The 27,532-nt window shown below is 46.1% G+C and overlaps 1 protein-coding gene across 1 annotated transcript; it reads right to left on the bottom strand.

Moving 5' to 3' along the window:
* Nucleotides 1-1,497: 1,497 nt before the first annotated feature.
* On the bottom strand, nt 1,498-26,964 carry LOC127473888 (solute carrier family 22 member 5-like). The gene is made up of 10 exons (XM_051794093.1): nt 26,350-26,964; nt 18,070-18,173; nt 15,432-15,586; nt 13,939-14,110; nt 12,866-12,992; nt 10,514-10,614; nt 7,691-7,905; nt 5,945-6,127; nt 5,357-5,492; nt 1,498-4,803 (listed from the first exon to the last, which is right to left on the bottom strand). The coding sequence occupies exons 1-10, from the start codon at nt 26,740-26,742 to the stop codon at nt 4,716-4,718; spliced, it is 1,674 nt and encodes a 557-aa protein (XP_051650053.1). The 5' UTR covers nt 26,743-26,964; the 3' UTR covers nt 1,498-4,715.
* Nucleotides 26,965-27,532: the final 568 nt, after the last annotated feature.

Genomic DNA, 27,532 nt, shown 5'->3' with positions numbered 1-27,532 from the left:
ATGGACTCTGGTGGCCTGAGAAAAGCTAATGGAGCACTAAGAGTTCTGATGGCTAAGGACAATTAACGAATAAATCAAAAGGAAATTAACTTGGTCCACCCCAGGGGAAAAGAACCCTCCAGATGGTCACAATTAAGATGCTTCAGGAAGTCTCACTTCTAGCCAGAATCTGACAGAGAAAGAGCCTCCCCAAACCAGCACAACCACGGGGAGAAGAGCTGGGGCTCTCAGGAGCACTTGGCAGGACCCAGGAACCTCCACAGCCAAGAATTTCTTCTCAGTCTCTAATCTAACCCTGCCCTCTGTCAGTGGGAAGCCATTCCCTGTGTCCTGTCCCTCCATCCCTTGTCCCCAGTCCCTCTCCAGCTCTCCTGGAGCTCCTTTAGGCCCTGGAAGGGGCTCTCAGGTCTCCCTGGAGCCTTCTCTCCTCCAGGTGAACCCCCCCCAGCTCTCCCAGCCTGGCTCCAGAGCAGAGGGGCTCCAGCCCTGGGAGCAGCTCCTCTGGGTTTGCTCCAGCAGCTCCATGTCCTGATGTTGGACCCCAGAGCTGGAGGTGGCTCTGCAGGTTGGGTCTCACAAGAGCAGAGGGGCAGAATTCGCTCCCTCAACCTGCTGGTCGTGCATCTTAAAAAGGTTTTTGTTGGTTGTTTTTTATTTTTTTTTTTTTTTTTTTTTTTTGTGAGGGATGGGAACAGCAAGAGGAAGGCTCAGCCTGGAATCCCAGCAGCACATCTGGATTGCACAAGTGCTGCTGGTAGCTCTGGCCAGGCTCTGGGCTGCCCCTGGGGCTGCAGGACTGTTGCTATTTGGATGTACACAGTGACTCCTTACACAAAGATACAGTACACCAACAGTCCAAGAGATCTCAGACTGGCTGTTAAACAATGAAACCTCACACCAACAGCCCTTCAGTAGATTCTGGGATATATTTCTAAACATGAAGATGTGGAAAAAAAAAAAAGAATGCTTCATTTTAAAGATAATTCCAGATACGATTTTATTCTGAATTTTACAAATAACAAGCATTTCTCTATAAAAAACTAGGGTAAGAATTAATGTAGTTACAGCTAGGAATATTTACATTCTTGGAAGAAATTTATATACCTTTCTATATACAAGGCTGTGTTCATTACTGGTTTAAAGTTCTCCCAAAAGCATCTCTAAGTAAGGCTTTATGGTGGAGGGCTGATTCTATGTTTCAAGAAAATAATTTACAACTGCCAGGACTAGGGTTCTATTCTACAAATACTGAAGTAGGTATTGCAGTCCATCTCCCCGGGCAAAGTAGCCCCTCCTCCTCCCCAGAATGGTCACTTGGAAAGGGGGGAGGAGTTCACACATCTTCACAAAAATAGTGTCAGAAGTCAGCCAAAGTTGCCTGATTCTGGAAGCTGAAATACTAAATGATGCTCGTGGGAGCATTACATTCACTGTCAGAAGAGTCAGAGATTCTAATAAATACTGACTGTGGAGCACAAGCATCACGAGGAGCTGTGGTACCTTTTGAGTTAACGGCATTGCCACCTGCAAGCAAAGGAACCAAAGTCACGGGATTATCTGACCTGCCCAAGACGATGACAGAAGTCATCCCGGGAGCTGGAAAGGAGGGGATCCTCAATCCCAGCTCGAGGGCATGCTGCTTCCCTTGGTGAAGATAGTGCAGTGTGCATTGTTCTCTGGCAGCAGTGAGTGGATAACCTGGGGTGACTGCACTGCTGCTGGGAGCAGGTCACAGGCACAGCCAGGCACCACTGCCCAGGTAAGGTCAGGCTGAATCTCAAAGCCTGGTGCATCTCCCCCCACAACACAACAAGCTCACAGGCTTATCACAACTCCTCCTGCAAAGGTAAATCCTGTCCCTTTCCCCTTACCCTGCAGGGTTATCCACAGCCAAGCTGTGCTGCAAATCTTACCTGCTGCCAGCACTGACCAAGCTCTAAGATTTGCCCATGACTGGATCAGGTTCTTTCATCTACATCTTGTTTGCAGGGATCAGATCACCCACCTATATTAAAATATTCCCTCAATTTCTTTTGGAGATCCTGTTATCTGAATTCCACCTACCTACTAGAACAAGATCCTTGTTATAGACATAAACTTGATAAGAGTAGGATGAAACAGCGAACACATAACAACCCAGTCTGCTATTTTAAATATGTTCTACATTTCTGACTCAGACTTCACGTTTTTAAAAACATAAGCAAGAGAAAAACCCTCTTTTTTTTGACACAAAGCAATTGCCATTGAGTTCTGTACTATTAGTCATGACTAATGGGAAATTCCCCAATTTGTCTGGAGTTAGAAAAACAAACCAAACTAACGATAACAACAAAAACCCCCACAAAGAACTTTAGTCAACATCAGAATATTTAAATATTCAAGGAAAAAAGTCTCTCTTTGAAGGCACATACTTGGATAGAACAGTGGGTAAGAAATTACAGCTAAATCAGATGTTAACTGGACACTGGAATTTCCAGACTAAAACGTGTATCAGGCAGGCACATGTCTGACATTACAGGATATTTTGTGAAACTGTTTACAGGAAGAGCCTTGTGGGACACGGGTGTTTACTTTGGCAAATTCATTACAAGGAAGTTGCAGCTAAATGTGCTTTGCCTCAGATTCCTGTGGTCATCAGACCACTCTATAACACATTCAAAAGAAGTTGCTTCTCAGTGTTACAGTTCCTAGACAAGGTTTACAAAGAAAAATATCTGTACCAAGTTTGACAACATACTCTTTTGTGTCTGCAATGAATATTTCAAAAAAAAGTGTAAGCCTGCCAGAACAGGTCATGTTTTTGGGAGGGGGAACTGGCTGTTCCATGCACTCTCCTAACATGTATTTGCCCATGTCAAGGCTGTTCTGTGATGGGCAGTGAGGCTTGTAAAATCCAGATTCTCAATTTTGGCACTAGCCTCAAATCACACACTGCATTTTAAACCTCCTGCCCAGGGCTTGTCAACCTACTAAACAGGAGTGACACTGAACCTGCCCCAACCTTTCCGTTTCTTTCCTTGGAAAAGTTCACGTACAACAAAATTATTTTCCTCCACGTGATTCTCTGACCCAGTAACATTGGCCAGCTTCCTGCTGCATCCAGAAATCAAAATCCTAAATAAAGAGGTGAAAAAATGCAGGAGAAGTGGAGCAAATCCTGGAGCTCAAGATACTGGCAGGGAGAATTTAACCAAACCAAACCACTATAGTCTAGACAGTGTTTTCTACTTTCTTGTTCCTGTGATAAGCAGTCCAGGGCACACACCACTCCCACCAAGGACAGGATTTGGGATATTGGTTAATCAAAGACTGGAATGAGCCAATGCCACCTACATATTTAAATACCACAGGAAAATGCAAAACTTCCCCAACAGCTGCTGCAGGACAGTAAGGCCCCCGACAGCTTTGGCTACAAAGGTTTAGGCTGTTTATTAAGACAGAACAAAATACAAGTGCCACAAGACAGAAACCTTTCACCACTCACATCTGCCACACAACCAGCACAGCACAAGTGAGACTGTGTGTACCTGTATATTGTGTATTTACAGAAACACAGGTAATGCCAAGGGCGCTGCCACAACTTCTTGGCAGATTTTCAACAAGATTTGTGGGTTTGTTGGGTTTTTTTAAAACAATTTTAAAGCAATTCACTGATTACACAAGTTAAGTGCAACAACAGACCTCACAGCAATCATACAGTTGATACTGAGGACCGAGAACCAGCGGTCAGAAATATATTCTGAATTTTGCTCTCAGTACATTCCCCCATGAGGTCAATGCAGTGGCATAATTAACACAGAAATTTATGACTAAATATATTAATTGTGTGTGTGTACATGCACCAGTGGGAAAAGCACAGAATAAAGACAGGAGAATAGTTTCCATCATTCAAATTGCACAGAGAACATTAAAACAATTTACACGTAAAACTTTCACCACAAAAACTAACACCACTCCCTCTACACACAGGTGAAACCTTTTGCATTATTTAGAATAAATCCAGCCTGGAAACAGGCCACATCCAAGGTCAGATGTAAACAACTTCACCAAGAAGGTACAGTTGAAATCCAGCATTGGAATCAAGTGAATTTTGTGAGCAAAACTTCAGTGCTACATAGTTTGTGCAAGACAATCCTTTCAGTCTGTGCTGAGTTAAAACATATCAAGTTAGAATTAACTCTCAAAAATCTTTCTTTGCATCTTTCTGAATTTGGTAACAAATTCAGCACATACAAAGTCACTTGAGTAAGATCACAGAGAGGCACATTCTCATAACCTTCACCATAATAAATAAGTTTCCTGTCCAGAGACAGAAGTCAAGGAATCAAAAGCAATGAGCAGCTTTTTCTGGCAATTTTTACTTCTTGATGTGCATTAGCTCTGGAGGAGGTTCACTGAGGAACCCAGGTACCCTGCCAGCCCTTGAACTCCTTCTCAAGTCTCTCTCAGCTGAACTGTACACAAAGTTACACAGGATGGACCAGGTGCTGCTCCATGGCACTGCTGATGAGCACAACTGTGGCTGAACAATCTCCTTGAAGGCTGTGCAGTATTTCTGTTCATACAAAAAGAGAACGTACGGGACACAGTGCTTAAATTAATAAATAAGGATAAAATTGCGGGAAACAAAGTGTTGCCACTAGCCCTTTCTAGAATGAATTTTAAAAGGAAAGTACATTTAACTTTCAGTCCACCAGGAAGTACACAGGAGTCCATCAAAAAGCTGTGCTTTTAAGGATCTCTGGATTCTCTTCTTCCTCCTTGGAATCTCTTGTGCTACCAGAGGCAGGCCTGTATTCTAATCTGGGGGGTGGGAAAAAGAAAGAAAAGAGAAAATAACTTTAAAGATAGACGAGTGAATTGGGAAAAAAAAAATCTGATTTCTGTTTTGACATTACAGCTTCCTAATTTTAATATCCTGCAGGTCCCTTTCTTACACCCCATCTGTGTTCATGTGCCATCTTCAACCAGAGCTGTGGTGAAAGGCCAAACACACAATGCCTTTTTAGGTCAGCTGAATTAAATTGGAAGGGTTCAGCTCTTCCCCAGCTTATAAGACTTTCAGAACCTAAAATGATTATAACCCACAATGTGTCCCTAAACCTTGATAAAGCAACACACTTTTAAAGTGCATTCCTCAGACGTACTTTTAAAAGCTATCAGAGAAAAATGATAAATTCAGAGCTGAGAGATGCACATACAAACATACACACTTGGGAACAGGACCAGGATTCCAGGCAAGCTCTTGTATCAACAGAGCACTGCCTGTGCTGCCAAAACCAGCCCCTCCCTCTGCCCACAGCCAGGCAAGGGCACTCCTCAGAGCAGAGTGCCGAGGTCAGAAGGTGATCCTTACCCTTTCACCAACAGCATTTGGTCAATGGTGTCAGGAAGAGGCATCCCATAGCTTTCAGGCAGAAATAGTGTCAGAATTCCTGACAGCACAGTCAGGCTCCCCATCAGGATGTAAGGCAGGAATCGATCGTAGGCACCTGGCAGAACACAACAAAGGAAAAGGGAAAAGGCAGCATCAGCTCTAGGTCTCTGATAATTGCCCAAAAAGCTGTGGCTGCCCCACCCCTGGAAGGGTCCAAGGCCAGGCTGGACCGTGCTTGGAGCAACCTGGGATAGTGGAAGGTGTCCCTGCCCATGGCAGGGGGTGGAACAAGATGATCTTCAAGGTCCCTTCCAACCCAAACCATCCTGTGGTTCTGTGGGAATGTGTGTACCAAGGTACAGGGCTTTAGCCATGCAAGATTTATGCTTTCAGTAAAAGCCAGCCCAAGCAACCCCCATCACAGCCTGACATCCAAAGTGCATGTTGTTATCAATGTGATCTGAGGAACTCCAGGGAGTGGGAAGCAGGAGTTGTAGGAGCTGTCCCTCCTGAGGAAACAGCACTGTGAGTCTCCAGAGCCTCTCCCGAGCAGAGCAGGTCACTCACCGAGGTAAACGAAGTACGGGGAGAGGATGCTGCCCAGCCTGGAGGCCATGGAGCTCGCTCCAACCCCCATGTTCCTCACCACTGTGGGGTAGAGCTCAGCCGTGTAAACATAGACCATGGAAAAGGCTGATGTGATGCCAAACTTCCCCGCCATCACCAGGAAAATAGACAGAGCACGGAGATCTGAAATCACAACACGAGTAAGGACTTAATAAAGCTCTGGCAGTTCACGGTATCCCTTCATTCCTTCATGTTTGTGTAACTCCTGCCTAATTAACTCCAGGATCTGGTGTTTTTTTTTTCCCTGTACATGTCCACAAACATAAGCAATATTCTTTTTTAATTTTTTCTTCTGTGAATTACTAGGAATCAACATTTTCATCTTCTTTTGAGCACAGGGCTTCCTGCCAAGTGAAAAATAAGGAGGACAGAGCAAGAACTGTTGAGGCCCTTTCAGATTTCAAGGGCCAGATCTCTGCTATTGCAAACAATGCCATTTATCCCTTCTTAATAAAATGAACAAAATGAAACATTTGAAACAAGTTATTTTTGGTTTCCTGCTCTGGTTTCTCATTAATATTCTTAGCTACAAGTCAATACTTTATTATAGGAAGCTGGGTTGACTTTAACTGGGACATTTAGATTTGAAAATGAAAACAGATTATATCAGTGTTGTCCAATTGACTCATAGAACAGGAGGGAAAAAAGAGAATGCAGGACACATAAAATAAGCAAGGCAGTTGTTGCACATTCTCTTTTGTATACTCTTTGATTTGTAAACAAGTCCTAGGCAACAACACTCCCCTTATTTTGACTCCATAACTCCTTTAATCTAAAGATACATATGGTTTGAGATCTAATAAATGTTACCAGGCTCTCCTTTCCAGTTGCCACACATTATTTAAGCTGTCAACACTAATTCAGTACAAGCATCTCTGCTTATCAAAAATGCTTCCACAATGACTCCATTGAATGTAACTCTCTAAACAAGCCCTAAAGTCATGGGCAGCAGTTTGGGAAGTGAGTTCTGCAGCCTCTTGGTAATCTCTCTGACTAAACTCTGGTTGATCTAGTCTTGGTTTTACACCTGGACCTTACCAGGACACCCTGTCAGGGATGTACTTTAAAGGCAAAACTGGACTACCACACTAATCCCAACAGACCACAAAGCCAATGACCCACCTTTAAAAGTGTATCTGAATGACATGTTGTGGGAGCTCCTCGTGCAGCAGCACTGAGGACCAAGGAGGAGGGGCAAAGATGGGACATGAATATCTGTACTGAGTCCCCTCAGGAGACTGTTCTTCCACATGTTCAGCCTGGAGAAGAGGAGGCTCAGGGGAGACCTCCTCACTCTCTGCAACTCCCTGACAGGAGGGGGGAGCCAGGGGGGGTTGGTCTCTTTTCCCAGGCAACCATCAGCAAGACAAGAGGGCTGGGTCTGCAGCTGTGCCAGGGGAGGTTTAGGTTGGATATTAGGAAGAATTTCTTTCCAGAGAGGGCAATCAGCCATTGGAATGGGCTGCCCAGGGAAGGGGTGGATTCTCCATCCCTGGAGGTGTTCAAGGACAGACTGGATGTGGCATCAGTGCCATGGGCTGGGAACCACGGCGGGGTTGGATCAAGGGTTGGGCTGGATGATCTCAGAGGTCCCTTCCAACCCAGCTGATTCTGTGGTTCTCTGATTCTGTGTGCCCAGCACTGCACCCCCTGCCACACACGTGAGAAGAACTGAGGGTTCCGTACGCGCGGGCACGAGCTGGATGAAGAGCAGGACGCAGCCGCCCAGGAAGAGCGCGGCGGCCATGGAGTAGCGGCGGGGCAGGCTGCGCAGCAGCACCCAGGAGATGGTGTAGGCGGGCACCTCGATCACCGCCGACAGGAAGCAGTTCACGTACACGTCCCCGTGCAGGTTGGGCGTGTCCAGAGACAGCCCGAAATAGCCAACGGAGATGATCATCCTGGAAGGAAGAGTAACGGGATCAGACTCGGCTCACTTGCCCCTGAGGTGGTTTGAAGCTGGCTCCCTGCCAAGTCTCCAAACCTCACCACAAGAGCTACCTCCCCCCCACCAAACCAAGGGAGAAGAGAAAAAAACAAACAAACAAGAGAACCGAAACAAGAGAGAGAGAGCTAAAACAATATATATAAATATGTTTTTGTGCAGAGCATTGTTTCTGGGTCATTACCATCCATGCTTTGTGTATAAAATCAGAGAGGAGGAGTGTGGCATCCTGGCAGACCCAGCATCCTGAGATTTTCCCTGCCATGCCCCAAGCTGGCCGGGCAGCATCCAAATCATGCTGGCATGGCTGGGTGCCTGGGCTGGTCAGTGCAGCAGGACAGACCTTGGTGGCTGGAACACTGACATCTTAACTGTGCCACTGCCAGACGGGAGCTGGCTTCCACGAGATTGGGGGAAACACACAACTGGCCTTGAAGACAAACCCTGTTGTGTCTTGGAGATGTTAGGAAGAGAAGGTTAAGCTTCACCAACAAGTGTAACGTGGTAAACAAGGAACAGGCTGGATGGGGACATGTGCAGGGGCAAAGGTGAGGTACAGAGCACTTGGTACTTCATCTCCTTTAGCATCTTCAGCACCCAGAGCAAAACCACTGCACAGCACAGTGGGTCAGGGACAAAAGATGTGCTCTTCCTCCTCCTCCTCACTGCATATGGGAAGAGCCTTCGTGGTCCAGTTGCTTAAAATAAAGTCTCTTAGTGTGCCTGGGAAGGTATGAGGTCACAGAGTGACCCCACTGCTGTGGTGCCCTGCCTCAAAGCCATTTTTCTCAGTGGTTCTGCAGTGTTTTTCTCACCACTGTGCAACACACCCACCCTGCTCTCCTTGGAATTATTTTTATACACAATAAACTTGATGCTGGAATTCCTCTTTGGTGGCAGTTTGCCTTAGTTTATCACACTGGCAAACCCTGACACAGTTATATAGTCTGTAGGAAAACTTTAGTGCCCAGGGTGCCAAGGAGCCAAACCTCCTCCTCCCTGGTGCAAGCCCTGCAAAGGAAATAGTTTAAAGGCCTGTTACTCACTCAGAATTACCAAAACACTCAGTACTATGTAAAGGTGACATAGTGCTGTCTGTAACCACTCTCTTTTACAGACCTTTTTTGTAAGCACTGTCAATTCATAATGCAGAATATACTGTTGGTATACCATGAGTTGTGCTGTAAGCCAGCACAAGATGCTTTATATTTTGAGAAAGAATTAAAAGTAGGTTAGGTAACTCACACACAAGCTAGAATAGTGAAAAAAATTGCCTGACCAAGTGAATACTTGTCTGTGAGAGGAGGTAAGATTGTGCAAGTCAGCTGCACGTGTTTGACTCTTCCTGCCTATCATAAAACTTCATTTATCATGTGGCAAAAAGCCCTTCAGCCTGGGTTACTGAATCCAGCAGAATGGATTACATACACACTGCCATGTCACTGCTCCTCTCAGCTGCTTCATCCTACCAGAAATGCTGTTCAAACAGGTTTTGCATTTGATTTCTACAACCATACAGGCAAAACTGGCTGTGCCCAGGGGCTACTGCTCTGCTCCAAGCAGATTAGGAGTAGGGCAGTCTCACTTTCAATTAAAGGTGAGAGTCAGCAACTGGACTTGGAGGCAGGACATTTATATAGACACTGTATTGACATTTCTGCAAAGAACCAACATTATTTTTCTCCTTGAGCTGTTTTTTTTGCACAAGTTCCTTTCTTGGTGCGTTTGTGACATTGTGCTTGGTGATGGGCCAGAGAATCTGGCTTAAATATTAGCCAAGTCATCCTTTGACCCAAAATGCCACATCAACTTGTATGTGCTGGCAGGTCAGTGGACTGAACTCCAAGGCTCTGCCTCATTAAAGCACAGGAATGTTCTTCAAAAAGGTAGCAAATAGACTTAAGTTGGTTCCAAAGCACTCAAGGGACCTTCTTGGTTATGTCACTGGGTACATGCAGTAATTAAACCTCACTTGTACAGCCTCTGGCAGCCTATAGGTTATCTCTCTGTTTTCTGTCTTTCAAGATATCTAGTAAAGGAAAATAACCACCATTTAATGCCACTGAGCATGAAGTATGGCTTCAGCTAGTAAAAACCAAGCTGAAGGTGGCAGGTAGACAGAGTAGACAGCAGGAAAGTCCAGGGAAACCTCAGATTGGAACTTCAGAGGCAGCTTTATCCCTTTAAGAAGCAACAGAGACGGAAAGCACCATGTTCAGACCTCTGGGCAGAAGTTCTCTGAGGGGGGGTAGGGCATGACTCATTCTTCTAGAAGACTCTGTTACAGTGAGAAGAGCATTCCCCGAGGCCCAGGACCAGGCAGGATTCCCACACGTCACTGCCAGCTGATCCAATTCTCACTCAGTTCAGGATATGCCTGACTACTTCAGAAAGAAACAACAATCCAGATGTGTTTCTACACTGTCACTGAAGTGAAGAACCCATGTAACCACAACTTTGTTGTTTCAGCCAGCAAGTCATTGATTTTTGAGCTGGTTTTGTCCCTATCTCTTCACAATCCCTTAGTGTTTAAAGTTACATACTCCTGAGTCACACTTGCTTACCAAATAAGCACTGACATAATAGTGATAGTTAAAATATTTCGGGTTCTCATTAGATCCAAAATGGTGTATGTCTGTTGCTTCTGGGAATTCACATCTTGCAGCTGTAAAAAAGCAAACAACAAACAAAACATGGGAACTTTAACTTCCTGCAAAAATAATTATTATGAAAATAAGTCCCTCCCCAATTTATACCTCAGTATTCTGATATGCTGAAATAGATGTCTCACTTTTAACAAAACACATATAAACTGGAAGAGCCTGTGAAAGCAGAAGCTCCTCCTTAATTCAAAGTCACTTAAAATTTGGACTGAAACTCTTCACTCTCATGACCAGTAACAGGATTGAAGCTGTGTCAGGGCAGGGTCAGGTTGGATCTCAGCAAAAGGTTCTTCCCCCAGAGGCTGGTTGGGCACTGCCCAGGCTCCCCAGGGCAGTGGGCACAGCCCCAAGGCTGCCAGAGCTCCAGGAGGGTTTGGCTGATCCTCTGGGGCACAGGGGGTGACTCTTGGGGATGGTTCTGTGCAGGGCTGAGGGTTGGACTCCGTGATCCTTGTGGTCCCTTCCAGCTCAGCACATTCTGGGATCCTGGGATTGTATAGCAATCATTTCTCTGCCTCGGGCTTCACAAAGCAACTGCTTTTTGTTAGCTGAATTATAAAGCATTAATTCATGATTCATATGTCACTACTGACATGGTTCTTATGTCCAGTTTGGAGCACTGCACCTTGAGAATCCGGCAAAGGAACTGCACTCAGACAAGAGGAGAGCAGTGGGGATGGTGAGACATTCAAAAAAAAAGGAGAGGGTGTGTTTAGCCTAAGGGCCAGAAGACCAAGGGCACAGAATGGTCTTCAAAGACCTGCAAATAAAGTGATAAACTGTCCTCTATGTCTACTGCAGATGTTACAACAAATAACAAGATTAAACCACAGCAGGACAGAGATAGTTAATGACTCCTCATATTGGACCTAACAGCACTGTATTAAAACTGAGACAAACTGGCTAACGAGCTGAAGAGTGCCCATCATTATCTAGTCCGGTTTTGAGGTCATCTTCTAAGAACATAAACAAAAAGACAACAAACTTCTCCTTTCCCCATTAAACTTTCCAGCTCCTCAACATAAAACCACTTCTATGTAAACAATGCAAGGATATTCATCCATGAAGCATGAGAACAATTTTTGTGCTTGGTAAGACTGTAAAAAAGGGAAGAATTTATTTTTTTTAATTAGGACTTTAATTTAGACCCCTAAGAAGGGGGACCAAGGAAGAGATTTTTCAGAATATGGAAAAGGGGATTTAAGAGGACAAATTCCATCAACTCTGATAAAGCAACATGGAGTTTGTGTAACTCCTGCAGCCAGGTGAAAATTTTCTCTAAGTGACAGTCGGTTCTGAAGATCTGGAGGATGAAGTAGCAGTCTGGTACGTGGCAAATTTCAGTGTATTTGCTTTCGTAAATCTCATTTTCTACAAAAGGCAAACAGTTCTTTACCTTTGATAGCTTTCACTCTGCCTGAAATCAAATTTACATCACACAAACTGCAGTCACTCACAGCCCTTTCTCATAAATCACATGATCTATCCTAAGCACTCTCCCATCTTGCCACTATTTGTTGCCAAGAAACAAGAACACCCAAAAAAAAAAAAAAAAAGAGAGAAACCTCAAGCAAACCACAAAACAAAACCAGGAACAGTAAAATTTGGAGTCAGTTGATGAGGAAAAGGGACTCTGCCTTTTAAGAGCTGGATAAACAGACAACAGAATCCTTACCAGGACAGGCTAGAACAAGAAGCAATGAGCAGGGCAGGGAAGGCAAAATGGTGGTTTGAAATTAAACCTATCATCCAAACACTTGTATCCCTCTCACAGGGGATAATTCAACCAACCAGGCCCCATTTCTGCTCTGCAGCTGGTTTGTGACCAGTCACCTGCTGGACCCCAATGGTTTCAAACCTCTGCAGTCTGAATTCTGCACTCCAGCTGCAGGGGTTTGAGGGACACTCCAAACACGAGCCTGGGCTGCTCCTCCATCCCAAACTCATGTTCCAAATGCACAAGGGCAAAGGGCCAGCCAGAATTCTGAGAACTTCTCTGCAGCATAAACATGCTTCCCAAACCCTCGAGGGCTGTGAGTGTCCTGCTTTCCTGCCCTGCAGAAAGCAGACACGAGAACAGCATAAACACACCGCTGATGAAGTTTTGCACAGATCTTTGGGTCACAGCATTACTTTTCCCTAAAAAAGTAAAGAGATGGACAGGAGTTCTGCATTTAAACAGTACCTGTTCATTGAGCTCACTTTCCTTTACACAGAGTCCAGCAAACACCTGGAGTGCTAAATGAATCTTACCTCACTAGGGTCAAGTATGACATCTGGGGCTGTAACGCCATTAGTTTTTGCAGCTTTTCTGAGGATGTCTTCTGCCTCCTGAAACCTTCCCTGGGAGATCAACCACCGTGGAGACTCTGGAATGACCCTGCAGAGAAGGTTCAGAACATCAAGGCTGCAGTTCCACACAAAGCATTGCTGCAGGCACCAACACACACATTGTTGATCTCAAAACATGCCACATCTTGCAGGAATTAGTGCAGTGACAACAGAAATCAGATTTACAGGAGCAGACTAGACTACTGAACAAGAGCAGACTAGCATGGCTTTATGGATTTCAGAAGTGCTGAAGGAATTAGCAATGATTCAGAAAAAAGAGCAATCCAAACATTCAAAGTATGGGAAAACAGTTCAATTAAAGAAATTCAGAAACCTGAACACACAAGCAGCGCGCTGTACATTAAGAAGCATATCCTTAGAGAATAACACATATAAACTTAGTAACTGTAAATCCTGTCACAGAAAGGCAAGTCAGAGCAGAATTCACCAGTCATTCAACTGCGTAAGAACCTGGATGGGATCACAAACACAACCGCAAGTGGAAGTGAAGGAACACCACCCCCATGTGGACTACTGCAGCTTCACATGCCACCCAAAAGCAGTATTTTATCAGCTAGGGAAGAAAACACGGAAGTCTCACAGATGTGCAAGTACTGTTGTGTAGTTTGTCATATCTGTGTCACCCTACCAACGCTCAGCTTCCCAGACAGTGGTTTCTGCTTCTGCCCTCAGTTCAGACCACAGCCCACGGATCTCAGCTGGTGCATAGGATGAGTTTTATTGACTTTTTTTTTGTTTTCTTTGCACTTAATTTTATAAAAGCCTACAGAAAATGAAGAGCAGGCTTTTTGGGCATCAGCCAGATCACACACAAAGCCATGGACTGACAGCAAAACAACTGTGAGGGGAAAGGACACAACATCCATTCTTCACCTACCCATTCCTGAATTTCACTGGCTTGGACTTTGGATCCTAAAAATCTGCAGGTTGATTTATTTACAGAGACTGAAGTGTTGTGAGTTAGGGATACTCACCACCAGAGAGGGATGCAGAGCAGCCCGGGCAGGGTGAGTGCCAGCAGCAGCATCCGCCAGTCCCGGATGAAGTAAGCGAAGAGTGGCAGCAACATGTAGCCAATGGCATAAAATATGCACACCCCCAGGGTGCAGAACAACACACGGATCGATTTGCCAAGAATTTCTGTGCCTGTTCAAAACAGCAGAGGGAAGAATAGCATTTTAACTTGATAGCAACAAAATAACCCAACAGAAGTACCCCTAGCAATGGGCTTGGGAATGCACTGCACTGCAGAGCTGCAGTGCACAGTGCTCTGCCATCCAGGTTTAAGAGCTGCTTCATGCAGTGATCCTGCATCAACTGAGGTAATTCTGTGTATAAAACAAAGAGAACTGGGCCACACTGTATTTCTGTAGCTCATATTTCTATAATTTTATCTTTTTAGAATCTCATGTTTTACTTGAGGAACTGAAACCACCCACAGTAAACCATAGCTTGATCACCACAGCATCCTCTACAGCTTATGGAGAGTGACCAGCTTCTTTAAAGAATAATTCAGAAGTTCCCAACCTGTATCACCTTCTAAAAGACAGCCAAAAAACCTCACAGTCTTTTGGGGGACACATAATGGAATTCATGCTGATCACTAACAAAGGCCAGGCTACTGGCAGGGGAATTAAATGCACAAACAGGGGTTGATGACCCCCTCTGAAATGTTTTGGGACCTGCAAATCAAGAGACACAGAAAGAAAGCTAATCTTCCTTGTTTCCATGGAAATCAAAGAAGATTCCAGCAGCTGCAGCAGGCTGTGTGCAGTGAGGTCAGCCAAGCACTGCTTTCACCCCTGAACTTGCCTTCCTTGGCCCAAAAGGAATTTCTTGCCACCATTTGGCACTTTGGACAGTGAGGTCACTGTAAGTAACATTAATTTTTTTTTTAAATCTCACATTCATAAGGTAATTCCCATCACCAAATATAGTCTCAGTCAACTTGAGAGTATATGAAGTAAGTATCATGATGACATTTACATTTTTACTATAGGCTGTTTTTAAAGGAGACTTTATAAAAAATACTTTATTTTTGTTCTTTTGTAAGTTTTTTAATCAAATAGGTATTTAGGCCCCAAAACTGACAAAAGAAATCCCTGAAAAATCATAGAATCACATAGAATGGTGTGGGTTGAAAGAGACCTTAAAGATCATCTAGTTCCAACCCCCCAAAAATCACATCTCACATGTCTTATCTCTCCAACTAGAAGATAGACTTTGTTTCAAATAATCAGTTTCTGGGGGGTTGACTTTTTTAGAACGATAAACCATAGAATTAATTCAAATTCCACTTCTATCAACTGGAAACTTTCAAGGAGACGACAAATTATCCATGCATGGTGAGGCCACACTCTTAACAGTGTTGCTTGGCAAAACAAATCAACCCTAAGCCAGTACTGAAAAGGAGCAGGAAAAGCACAAGATGAAAGAACACATACTGTGCCCAGCAGGACTTTCATACCAAGAACAAATGCTGCCACGTAGTTAGATATCTGTCCCATGCCAACCAGCAAAAACAACACTGAAAACATCTCCCAGCTGGTAGAGAAGACCTGTATGAAGCTGAAGCCAGTCTGCATTGCCAGAGTTGCAAACAGCACATTCTTCCTGCCAAACCTTCCATGGACAGATTAAAAAAAGAAAGAAAAGGGAAAAAAAAAAAAAAGATGATTATACAACATCACGAATGAAATCTTCAGAAACAGAAAAGTAAGTTTACTTATAAGCACAGTTAGGGAGATACAAAACTTCTGCAAAAAGCAGAGGTTCAGGAAATGTGACACAGGTACAGCTATTCTAAATACATTAAAAAAAAATCACTGGCGAAGAGAAAGTGATATTCCAAGGGCTGCTAATTAAGCTGCCTTAAACTATGTGCTGGAACACTATTCCTTTCTTACTGATAGGATGGGCAAGGAGACAAATCAGCAGGAGCAAATTATTTAAAATGCAAGAGTATCCAAAGCTCCAAGGAGCACACAGTCCATGACAGATCAGCATGTTAAAAAAAAAAAAGATGGAAAGTTCCTGGAAGAGAGGTAAAACTCAGGTTTGCAAGATGCTATTAGCTGTCAGTGATCCCACGCTGCAATCTCCATTCCACTTGGTTTAAACATGAACCAAACTGAGGGACTCTGGAAGGTCTATCAGTGAAGTATTAAGAAAAAAACCAAATAAACAAAGATAAAAGAAATTTGACTAAACTCAACCCATCAAGAGTCGCTGCTGATGACTCGGCCCAGGCAGCCCCACAGCACTGGGGCAGGACATGCTGAGGGCAGGGTCACACAACCCCACCCAGCCTGGAGCTCTGCAGCTGGTGCCAGGAGCTCAGGGGGGTCACAACACACCAAGAACAGACTCCCCAAAGCATTCTGTCCCTCTCCATGCCTCAGGCTGGCTGCAGGACTGTGTGCAGCAGGTGGGGGCAGCAGAACACTGCACACACCTCCCTGGAGCATCCTCCTCCTCCTGGAGAGGAGCAGCCCTTGGCCATGAGGTCCCTGCCCATGGCCTCCTCTCCTGCATCCATGAGGATCTGTGTCACCACGGGAAGGAGCTGCAGAAGGAGACTCCTGGGAGTGGGAGGGTGGGAAGCTCCTGGGTCCCTGTGAGAACAGGTCCTGATTCCCCTGCCAGGCAGTCACCGTGGGACACACTCGGCATCCGTGCAGCAGACAAGGAGCTCTTGGGAATGAAGCTCCTGAGCCTGGAAGCAGTGCCAGGATGGAGTGGTGGGAGACTTCCCCACAGTGAAGGGGGGAAATTGCCCCTCATATGGGAGAGCAGTTGGAAGGCACAGAGCTCTGCCTGGGGATGGATGAGCAGCTTGCTGAGCTTATGGGTTGGGATTGGCAGGGAAGCCAACAGGGCAGGGCCGTTGTGTCCTGTGAAACCTCCTTGTGTCCAGAGGCACTGGCCATCAGGGGGGCTTCAACCACTCCAGCACAGAGAGAAGGACAAGGCCCAGGAGCTTTCTGGAGCTCATCAGTGCCAATGTCCCACCACGTGGCTGAGGAGCTGGCCAAGGGACACACTGCTGGACCTCAGGCTTGCAAACAGGGCAGAACTGTCTGGGGATGTGAAGGCTGGCAGCACCATGGCTGTGCTGTGCCATGGGGAAGGGCAGGGTCCTGAGGGGAAGAACAAGGCAGAAGGCAGGACCACAGGGAGAGCAAACACTGGCCTGACCAGGGATTTGCTTGGAAAAATCCCACGGCATATAGCTCTGGAGAGAAGTCCAGGAGGGCTGGCTGATTTTCAAGGATCCCTGCCTCTGAGCTCAAGACTTGTCAAACCTGGTGGACAGGAAACTATGCAAAGGCCTTAAATGATGCTACAAGATTTGTGGCATAAAGATTATGTTTCAATGAAACAAAAACTCCACAAAGTATCAGCAAATGAAAGGACCACATATCGTTCTCTGGGAATCAGGAAGACAGCACACGTTGCATTACACAGCAAATCCCAGGGAGAGAATAAGAAAAACCAAGCTTTAAAAAAAAAAACAACCAAAAACCAAACAATTGTCAACATCACAAAAATTAATGTTGTCTTCCTTTTTTTAATGTTTGTACTAATAAACAAGAAAGCTTTGTTTCTCTGGAGTGCAGCTGAACAACGTTCATGCTTTGCAGCTTCCATAAATGCAGATCATTGGACTTAGATGATGTATTTGATGCGGAGGAAGAGAAGCTATGTGTGTTTATAAAACAAAAGTTTTAAATTTGACTTAAAAAAACAAAGGAAAACAATCTTCAGGTATCCCTCCGAACACAGTCCAAAGTAAATAGGACAGAATGTCACTGATCTGATTTTTCCAGATAAAACTTATCTCCTACACCTGTTTTCTGACATAAAACCAGTTTGCTCCGGAGTGATTTCATTGCAAAAACAAACAGATAAAGGTAACACCCAGTAATAATCTTTGTAACATTTTGTTCTAGTTCAGGACATTTCTCTACACACTCTGTGTAGACTCAGGTTAGACAGACACATTAGGAGTTGCAGAAAGACACTTATAGGAAATTTGCCATACAAGGAGTGTCTCCAAACGAGACTCAAACAAAGAGCCAGCAGCTCTGGTGTATATACTTTACTTGTCTGAGACTTGTCCTGATACGAACGATCCCAGCAGGACACCCACGAAAAACAGGGAGGTGCTCAGGGGTCCCTTCCAGTCGTTGTCACACACGAGATTCCACTGCAGGGAGAGACAATATGAAAGTCTTTCAATAAACAGGATTTCCCCTCCCTCCTAAATGTCTCGGCTGAGCTGGTTTTGGAAGGAGTGAGAACAGAATCACAGAATGGTTTGGGTGGGAAGGGACCTTAAAATTCATCCCATCCCACCCCCTGCCATGGGCAGGGACACCTTCCACCAGCCCAGGTTGCTCCAAGCCCCGTCCAACCTGGCCTTGGACACTCCCAGGGATGGGGCAGCCACAGCTTCTCTGGGCAACCTGTGCCAGGGCCTCCCCACCCTCACAGGGAAAAATTCCTTCCCAATATCCCATCGAATTGTAATTCCCTGCATATAGCAATGTTCCATTAAAAGCTCACATTCCTAATTTAAGAGAAATTGAACTACAGAAACAGGAATATAGAAAGAAAAAGCCTCTATTACATTTTAATGTGGTTTTGAGAGACAGGAGACTGTTCACTCTTCACTGGGAACCTAACTAACATCAACTAGAATTCTGAATACAAATTGAAACATACACCAAACAAACAAAGATTTCAGAAAAAAAACAAACAAAAAAGAGGAACAAAAGAAAATATTTATTGAATGAAGACTGCAATGGTTTCCAATCTCATTTCAGTCTGATGTTTTTGAAACACCACTCGTGTTATTTTTCTATCTACACTAAGAGTTATTATTAAAAGAGTCTTAGTTTTATTTTGGTTATCTGGGGGGAAAATGTGTAAAAATTAGAAGAAAGGACAAAACCCAACAGGGATGCCTCCACTCCTCCTTCACAGCTATGCTGTGACTGGAGGAGTTCCCAGAGCTCTCCCAGTCCTGCCCCACCCCTCATCTGATATTTTAGGGATGGAAACTTTTAGGTTTTAATCTGCAGTAAAAAGGCTGAAATGAAAATATTTGCCCTGACCCCAAAAATTAATCCTTCTTGTCTCCCAATTACAAATAATTAAGCATAGTTTCTTTCAATTTGTACTGGAACTCCCATCAGTGCTTTGATTTGCTCCTTAGAAATGCAGCTGCTCCATGTCCCAGCTCCCCCATCCAGCCCATCCCTGGTCCTGCAGTGGGAATGGGGGGGTTTCACTGCCTGCCAGCCCCGTGTCCTCAGCACGAAACCTCTGACTCCAGGAACCTCACAGCCCTGTCAACAGTCACACGACAACTACACCCTAGTCTGTGTTTTAAGGCTGGAGGATCACTAAAAACTATGCACAGGATGAACAACACCAGCAATGGCCTTCCACTCCCACATCCCTGCACCAAAACACAGCTGAGCCATCACTTATGCCATGGAACAGCATCCAGTTTTCAGAGAGAACTGGGAACTGTTCTGGAGATGAATTATGGCCATTCACACAGGCTGCACTCTCATGGACATTTGTAGAACTTCAGCTGCCAGCCCTTACACTAATTTATAACATAACATCATTGTTATTTTTAAGGTCAAAATGCACCTTTTCCACATTGTAACTGCATTCAAGTAATTTCCTAACCTCTCCATTGATAAATCTGCTTGTGGTTTCATGTCTGAAAAAAATTCTCTCTTTCTATCAGGCTTCCTAACCCTTGATATTATTCCTGCTCTTGCTCTCCAACCCTTTTCAGCCTCACAGCACCTGAAGCTCAGGTGCCAGCATTCAACACAGTGCCAGCACATCCCACAATGCCTGATCCCACCCACCAGGCATCATTACAGAGGAGCCTTCCAGAACTGTGGCCTTCTTATGTGAGAACAAATGTATCCTACTCATGTTAAGGAACTGAACTTACCATAGTTATCAATATCATGTGGATCAAGAACTGTAATCAACCTTTATAATTAAATCTGTATTATTCAACAAAAGCTTCATTATAGATTAAAGAAAGTTTGAGCCATTCTGTGATGACTACAGAGGCTAAACCAGCCAGGAAGCTTCAGGAAAATATATGTGGCAACTTGAAAACATGCAGCAAATGACTGTTATCAAATTTATACCGACCAAAGGTTCCAGTGATTGTCATATGCCTTCATATGATAACACCAGGAAAAAAATACAACAAATACAAGTCCTGCATTTATAAAGCCTCGCCTACTCACAAAAAGCCACCTTTGTATCAACTACTGGAGTCAGACATGCTCAATAACAGAACTAAAATCTAACTACCTTGGTTATTAGTCTATCACTGCTAAAGAAGTCATTCCTTTCCAGCTGCTCAGCCTGTGCACCCTCTCCTTTCATCTGTCCTACCCCCTGTACTTTGGCACGAGGCTTGCACAACACTTGAATTTCCAGGCACTGACATGTTTGTTTGTGCCCTGTAACAAACATTTCCTTCAGACTACTGAGGTGGAGACCTTTCCTGGGAAAGGTCATGGTATTAAAATGTTTAGCACAGTTCTGCCAAAAGCTTCTTGCACTGGCAGGTGCAAACATACTGGGCATTCAAACGTGGCAATGATTACCAGCTTGTTTTTCTGTCTCCTCTGTGACAGTGTGAGGAGCTGTTATGCTGAAGATCACTTAAACCAGGCACCAGAGTTAACTTCAACATCAAATTTCCAAAGGAGAATTACTTTAGTTGTGCAATCTCAGTTATTCACACTCCACAACAATTAGGGCAAAAGGATTTTAAGGTCTGTTACCCTTTGCCCCAGTAAATAAATGTTGACATCTTCAACTTTGTAATGACTCACCAACAAGGTCTACTACATTGCTTACCAGTGATGACAGCATCAGCCTGCCAGAACCATTCTGCAACCATCCCCTTCCCTCAGGTGCCCATTGTCCAAGAGGAAGTCACTGGAACATCACTGGTGGAGCCCAGCATGGCACAGAGGGAGCATCCCCGGAGTGGTTCCTGATTAATCCCTGCTGCTGGCAGTGCTGTTTGGACACAGCACACTGTGACCCAGTGCTCTAAGATCACGTGCTCTTTTCACTTCTCAGTATCCTTTGAACTGGCCTGCCAGCTGTAACAGCCTTTGCCCCAGGGAAGAAGCTACGGTTAACCTCAGCAAGGTGTCTGGGCTCCAAACAGGAGGAAAACATTCCACTACCAAAGAGCAGCTGCTGCCGTGGGGAAGCATCGAGCTGCTCCACACGGGCACCCAGCAGCACTGAGCATCCCCACTCTGCTTTGGCACAGCTCTGGGACATCCTCTGTTGCAGTTTAAACTTTTCTTCCTCAGACTGGAGCTATTTGGGGCTGATGTTTTGTGATTTTTGCACTTCGACAGGAGAGCTGGCACTTCATGAATTACTGACAGTAAATCCTGCTGTGCCTCTCATCGAGACCTCAGTGCAGATCCCATATCCTGCTTCACTCTCACTGCAAATATACCATCCCAAAAGAGATGGCTAAACAAAAAATAATCAAATCTTAACTGCTGATATCAAGATGCCTATCCTACCTAAGCATAAAACTGCCTTATGCTATTTAAGCATAAATTTTACCCAATATTTTTAATGCACTGTAATATGCAAATTGCAAGTCTAGTTATAGGGTAGCTCTCCAAAACATCAAAAGTTGTTGCATTACAGTACATACCAAACACACACCACTACCAAATATGCTTCGAAAGATAAAGAAGGACCTTACTTGAAGAAAGGATGTTTCTCAGTATAGAGAACTGCTCCACCACAGGAACATTCAACTTTCCTAACGCCACTATAAGAACCCTAAACAAAGCTAGGCTATGGCAAGTACAAAAGCTTCAAGAGCCTCACTTGATTACACTCCTGTCCTAAAAGGAAAGGCCTTATAGGAAAAGGAATTTTTACAGCTACAAGATATCATACCTTCCCACTCCTTTATTTTTTTAAACTGTTTTCCTGTCCTGCTGAGAGTAACACACATGAGTGAAGAATTAAGTGGGTAGTCCCATGTATTAATATTTTCTTTTTAAAAATCAACATGTTAGCAAGAATTTTTGAAGCTAAGCCAATATCCTGTACTCTCTCCTTCCACTCGCTTCTCTCAGCAAGTAGAAGCAGGTTCTTCAAAAAAATCTCAGTCTCACAACCAAGTACTTAACAACCTTTGATTCAGAATCTGGTCTTGTTTGTATCCATATAAATATTCTCTGCTTACTTGAGAGCTGTGAGTGTTATTAAACACCCTTTCCTCTCAAAAAACATTTGTATATTTCAAATACTTAGAAGCTCTAGATGTTACATTAAAGCTTATTATCTGAAGTAAACAGAAGTCTGTATCTACAAAATACATGTTCTGCTTAATTTTCCCCCCTGTAGTTGTTTTAAATTTTTACAGAGATAAAACTTGCATAGAACTGGAAGGAAATTGCCAAATATTTTATAATTCCAGTGCAGAAACTGAACTGTTCCCCATACAACACGTTTTTTAGATGGCTGGAGAAAAAGGAAACGGGGCAGTGACATCAACAACTGAGAAACCTGAGCTGAGTTCAAATCTACAAGTAGAGATGACACGAAGGGAACACTACCCTGTCACTAATTGTCCATGGTACCACTGAAAGAGCACTGTTTCCATTTAACATCATCAACCACAGGCCTATCATTCTTTAACAATACTAATCTTATTTTATGTTGCAAGGTCAGAAACATCTGTACTTTGTACAATTCTGAACATTCCTGCATGATGTGCTTCTTAAATCACACCTTGAAAACCACAGCATTTTAGAAATACCTTAAAAGATCTGTGAGACTTTCACATTTACTTATTAAATGAAAAGGAGACTTTTTTCCCTTCTTCTGACAAGACTAGTTACACTAAGATTTTGTACCTGCCAATCACCACAGCTTTATTAACTCCAGGGGATGAGAAGTTATCAATATGAACTTCAGCCAGAAAAACAGTGAGATCTTAACCTACAACTATGAAGAGAAAGCACCTATTTTACAAGGTGAGAAACAATGGAGATGACTGCTGTTAATGAAGAGTTGGGTGAGAGCTGGACCTGGATGACATGGGCATGATTTGCACTTCAGCTGCTGGCTCTGCTCCTGCAACAGCCTGGGCTCGTGAGCGTGTCCCAGCCCAGGCACGGGGGCTGGAATCAGGTCATCCTTAAGGTCCCTCCCAACCCAAACCATTCTGTGATTCTGTGACTCTGTAAATTACAGTGTCTAGCATAGGCCTCTGTTTTTATTTTGGTAAAACAAAACAATACATCCCTCTGCCTTCCAACAGAGAGTGAGCATCCATACCTCTATTCACCAGCTGTGCCACAGAGCCCATTTGAGTCCTTCCAGATGACACTGCTGTGGCCTCCCCTTGCTTCCTGAGGGTCTGGCATAACCCACTGACCTCCAGGGACTGGGGTCCAACAGCACAACGGGGCACTGGAATCCTGGGGGAGCAGGGGCTGGCAGCCTCTGTCTGCCCCAGGCTGTCCCTGCACAGCCATGCAGAGGGAGTGCCAGCCCGGAGTGCCAGCCCTGCACCAGCCTCTGCACACCCCGCAATTCCCACCACGGGCACCCTTCCCCTGCAAAAGCCAACAGTCCCTAGAGCCTGTCAACAGCAAAACAGACACAAAGCATCCAGCTCTGGCTGCGTGCCACCTGCACTGAGCTGATTTCAACTGATGAACAATGTGACACATTTTCAGGAGTTGAGGATGAATGTGTGTATGCAAAACTCGGTGTCTGTTTAGGGTTTACTGTGTAAGAACTACTCCCCTGTGAAGTGTTCTGACTGCTGTATCATCTAACGCCTTCTCATTATATCATATTTCTAGTGCACTCATGCTCTGAACTCCACTGCTCAATTCTATTCCCAGTTATTCTGTGTAGCCCCATAACAGCCATGACTGGCAGAAGTTGGCCTTTTACCTTAGTTGCTCCTGGCTTTAGTACTTTTACTGCCATGTATGAACTTTTACTACTCCTACATTCTTTTTTTATGGGACTTATGGAGGAATCAGAATGACACAGATGGCTTCTTGAGCCAAAGTAAAGCTTTTCTTATCCCCTGAGCCACAGCATTTCAAAAAGCAAAAGACAGAGAGGGATTTTGTTACACTGGAGCTGGATAAATACTGAAGACTGGCTAATAACAACCTTCTGTTGTTAGTCTGTGTGAGAAAAGAAAGCCTCTCTTCAAGTGGGAGAGAACTGAATGTTTTAAGTCTCCCCCGAAAAGCAAAACCATAAACAAGGTTCCTCTAAAGTCATGAGAGATTCAGCAAAAAGCTTTCTTGAAAAAAAAAAAAAAGATCCCCTTCCCCCTCCCAGATTGGCTACGGAAATCTGGGACAAAGGTCCTCATGATTATTCAACAAGTTAGAGATACGCAACTAAACACAAGATCAGTTAATCATAAAAGCAGCAGCACAAAGCCAAGAAATTAAACACCTTTAACACCGAAAAAACCTGTAAGTATGTGAAAGGGCACGGCTTTTGCAAAACTCCCTCAGAAACATTAATGTTAAAGGAGAAAAAAAATACTGCCTCGGTGCATGATGCCTGGGCAGACAAACATTGCCTCCCACGGCCACGGGACATCTGCCAAGTCACACAGACAGCGGGCAGGGCTGCGGGGAGGCTGGGCAGGGCCGGAGCTCCTGCTCCGTGCACTGAAACCCCTGCACGATGCTCCGACAGCTCGGGACAGTCAATTCACACCAAGCCACGGCTGAGTGAAGAAGTTTCAGAGACAAAGCACCACGTCTAAGGCAGGTCTAGCACCACAGTATGGCACGGGGAACAAAACCCAGGAGCAGGACTGGCCGGGAGGATGGATGCCAACTGCCCCAAGAGCACCCAGCCTTTCTCAACAGCACATGCCACCAAGGACCAGGGCCTAGACATTCCGAGCAGCTTTCCTCTCCAGGAAGATAGCAGTTCTTTAGCAATAGGTGAGACAATGCCTTGCACCACTTGTCAGAATCACTCAAGCCCTCGCTTGAATTTCCAGCAACCCCCGTTGTCCCTGTTTCCACACCCCCTGTGCTGCCATGGCTCCTCTCCCCTGCTTCCTCCTGAGGAAGATTTCTGTGCCCAGATCAGCTTACGGTCATCAAGTACTCACACCCATCACCACCCAAACACCCATCACAACCCATTTTGCAAAGCAAGAAATAATGGCAAATACAGCTCTAGCTCTGTCAAACTTGTCAACAGGCAATGGAACCCTACAAAGTTCCCAAGCCTTCTGAAAAACGCTATGCACATACAGAAATTCAAGTTATCCTCAGAAACCATTTCCTTAAGTCAGCCTGTACCTGTGGGTCTGCACAGCGTTCACCTGAAACAAGAGATACAATCAGGACAGCTTCAGCTTTGGCTGGCTGCCCTGACCACAGAGCTGACTCGAGGGGTGTATCTGTGCTGACCTGTCCCGGCAGGTGAGCAGGGAGACCAAAGCATTGGGCACGGCCAAAGCAGAGGCACTGTGGGCACACAGAGAAGTTCAGGGTCCTTTTGGACAAAGCAAAACTAAACCAGTGCTCCCCAACCTCTGCATCTTGCACACCTCAGGATGACCCCAACTGTGAGGGTGAGGAGGCCCTGGCACAGGGTGCCCAGAGAAGCTGTGGCTGCCCCATCCCTGGAAGTGTCCAAGGCCAGGCTGGATGGGACTTGGAGCAACCTGGGCTAGTGGAAGGTGTCCCGTGGCAGGGAGCGGGAATGAGACGGTCCTTATGGTCCCTTCCAATCCAAACCATTCTGTGATTCTATGACTTCAACCACATTTATTTTTTAAAGAAAGAAAACAAACCCTGCTGGTCTCCCGAGTTCAAAGCGACACGTCTGTGACACCAAACAAGCTGAACCCAGGTGCTGCCCCTGCTCCAGCCCCTCGCACAGATGCTAACGAACCAAGCAGCAATTCAATTAGTGCAGTGACCAGTCCTGCTGGGTTAAGGAAACGTGCTGCTTTTGGAGGCTCCTTATCACAGAATCACAGAAAGTTAAGTGATTGGAATGGACCTTAAAGATCATCCAGTCCCAACCCCACCTGCCACGGGCACACCTCCCACTAGACCAGGATGCTCAAGGGCTTATCCAGCCCGGCATCGACAACGCCCCTGGGCAACCTGTTCCAGTGTCTCACCAGTCCCACAGTAAAAAACTCCTTCCTCTTTCTCACGCAAGTGCAAGCGAATAGAAGACCTGAAAACAAGCCCGGTCTCACCGGAGGGCGATGTGCGGGCAGGGACCCCGCAAGGCGGAGCTGCGACAGCCCCGCGCGCCCCATCCCCGCGCACCTCGGTGACGATGGTGGAGCGGTACACGTCCCGGCTGTACTCCCAGCCGTCCAGGCACGGCTCCTGCTCCAGCGTCTCCAGCTCCACGTCGGAGCCGGGCCGCAGCCCCAGCGCCGAGAAGTTGGCGAGCGCGGCCAGGCGGTAGCGGCGGCAGCGGCTCGGGGCCGCCCGCCCGTCCCGCAGCTCCAGCGGGATGCTGGCGTTGAGCCACTCGCCGCTCAGGTTGGCCCCGCGGGGCACGGCGCACCGGTGCTCGGGGGTGCCGGCCAGGAACACGATGGAGAGCCCGTTGAAGCCGTTGGGGATGATGCTGGCGCTGAGCAGGAAGAAGATGAGGCGCTGGAAGAGGCCCCACTCGCCCAGGAAGGCGGTGACCGCATCGTAGTCGCGCATGGCGCGGCCGAGCTGCGGCCGCCGGTGCCCGGGGCCGCTGTGGCGCGGGCAGGAAGCTGCGCCATGGGCCGGGCCGGGGGTGGGGTTTGCGGGCGGGGGCCCCGCAGGTGGGGCCGGGCCCGGCGCGCTCCGCCCGGGGGCTCGGCCGGGCCCGGCGGGGCCGCTGCGGCGGCGGGAGGAGCGGCCCCGGCAGCGCCGGGCACGGGCCGGGCACGGGGGTCACACAGGGCGGGACCGGCCGGACCGCGGCTCCCCCGCTCCCCCCGGCGCTCCCGGAGCTCCCTCCCTCTCCCCCGGTGTTCCCTCCCTCTCCCCCGGTGTTCCCTCCCTCTCCCCCGGTGTTCCCTCCCTCTCCTCCCGGAGCTCCCTCCCTCTCCTCCCGGTGTTCCCTCCCTCTCCCCCGGCATTCCCGGCCGGTCCCGGGGCTCGGCTCCGGACAAGCCTGGTCCGTGACCTGGGGCTCCTTTTCCATGCAAGGCACGTCCCCTGCCCTGGGTGACTTCTGGTCAGCAACAGCCCATTAATACAGGCGTCAGACCCCATATTTACTGCCCAAAGGATGCAGCAACCAGCGTTGGGACGAATTACAGAATCAATTCGGTTGGAGAAGACCTCTGAGATCATCGAGCTCAACCTGTGACCGAACATCACCATGTCATCCTGAGCACGGCACTCGGTGCCATATTCTGTCTGTCCTTCAACACCTCCTGTGACTCCACCACCTCCCTGGGCAGCCCATTCCAACTGAATCATTATTGAGCTGCCTTCAGCCCCCAAGGCTCAACCACAC

The sequence above is a fragment of the Manacus candei genome, unplaced genomic scaffold (assembly GCF_025592945.1).
Source record: "Manacus candei isolate 608988 ecotype Guabito, Panama unplaced genomic scaffold, ASM2559294v1 h1tg000037l, whole genome shotgun sequence".
NCBI classification, from domain to species: domain Eukaryota; kingdom Metazoa; phylum Chordata; class Aves; order Passeriformes; family Pipridae; genus Manacus; species Manacus candei.
Note: the sequence above shows the minus strand (reverse complement) of the source record. Positions and strands in the feature narration are given on the sequence as shown.

Bases quoted from the DNA above. Each gene is read 5' to 3' on its own strand.
- LOC127473888 (XM_051794093.1), bottom strand. From the start codon at position 26,742: ATGCGCGACTACGATGCGGTCACCGCCTTCCTGGGCGAGTGGGGCCTC. The intron at 14,111-15,431 runs GTATGAAAGTCC...TGTTTTGAACAG, and splicing joins CGTGGCAGCATTTGTTCTTG to GCACAGAAATTCTTGGCAAA. The intron at 4,804-5,356 runs GTAAGGATCACC...CCCACCCCCCAG, and splicing joins CAAATGCTGTTGGTGAAAGG to ATTAGAATACAGGCCTGCCT.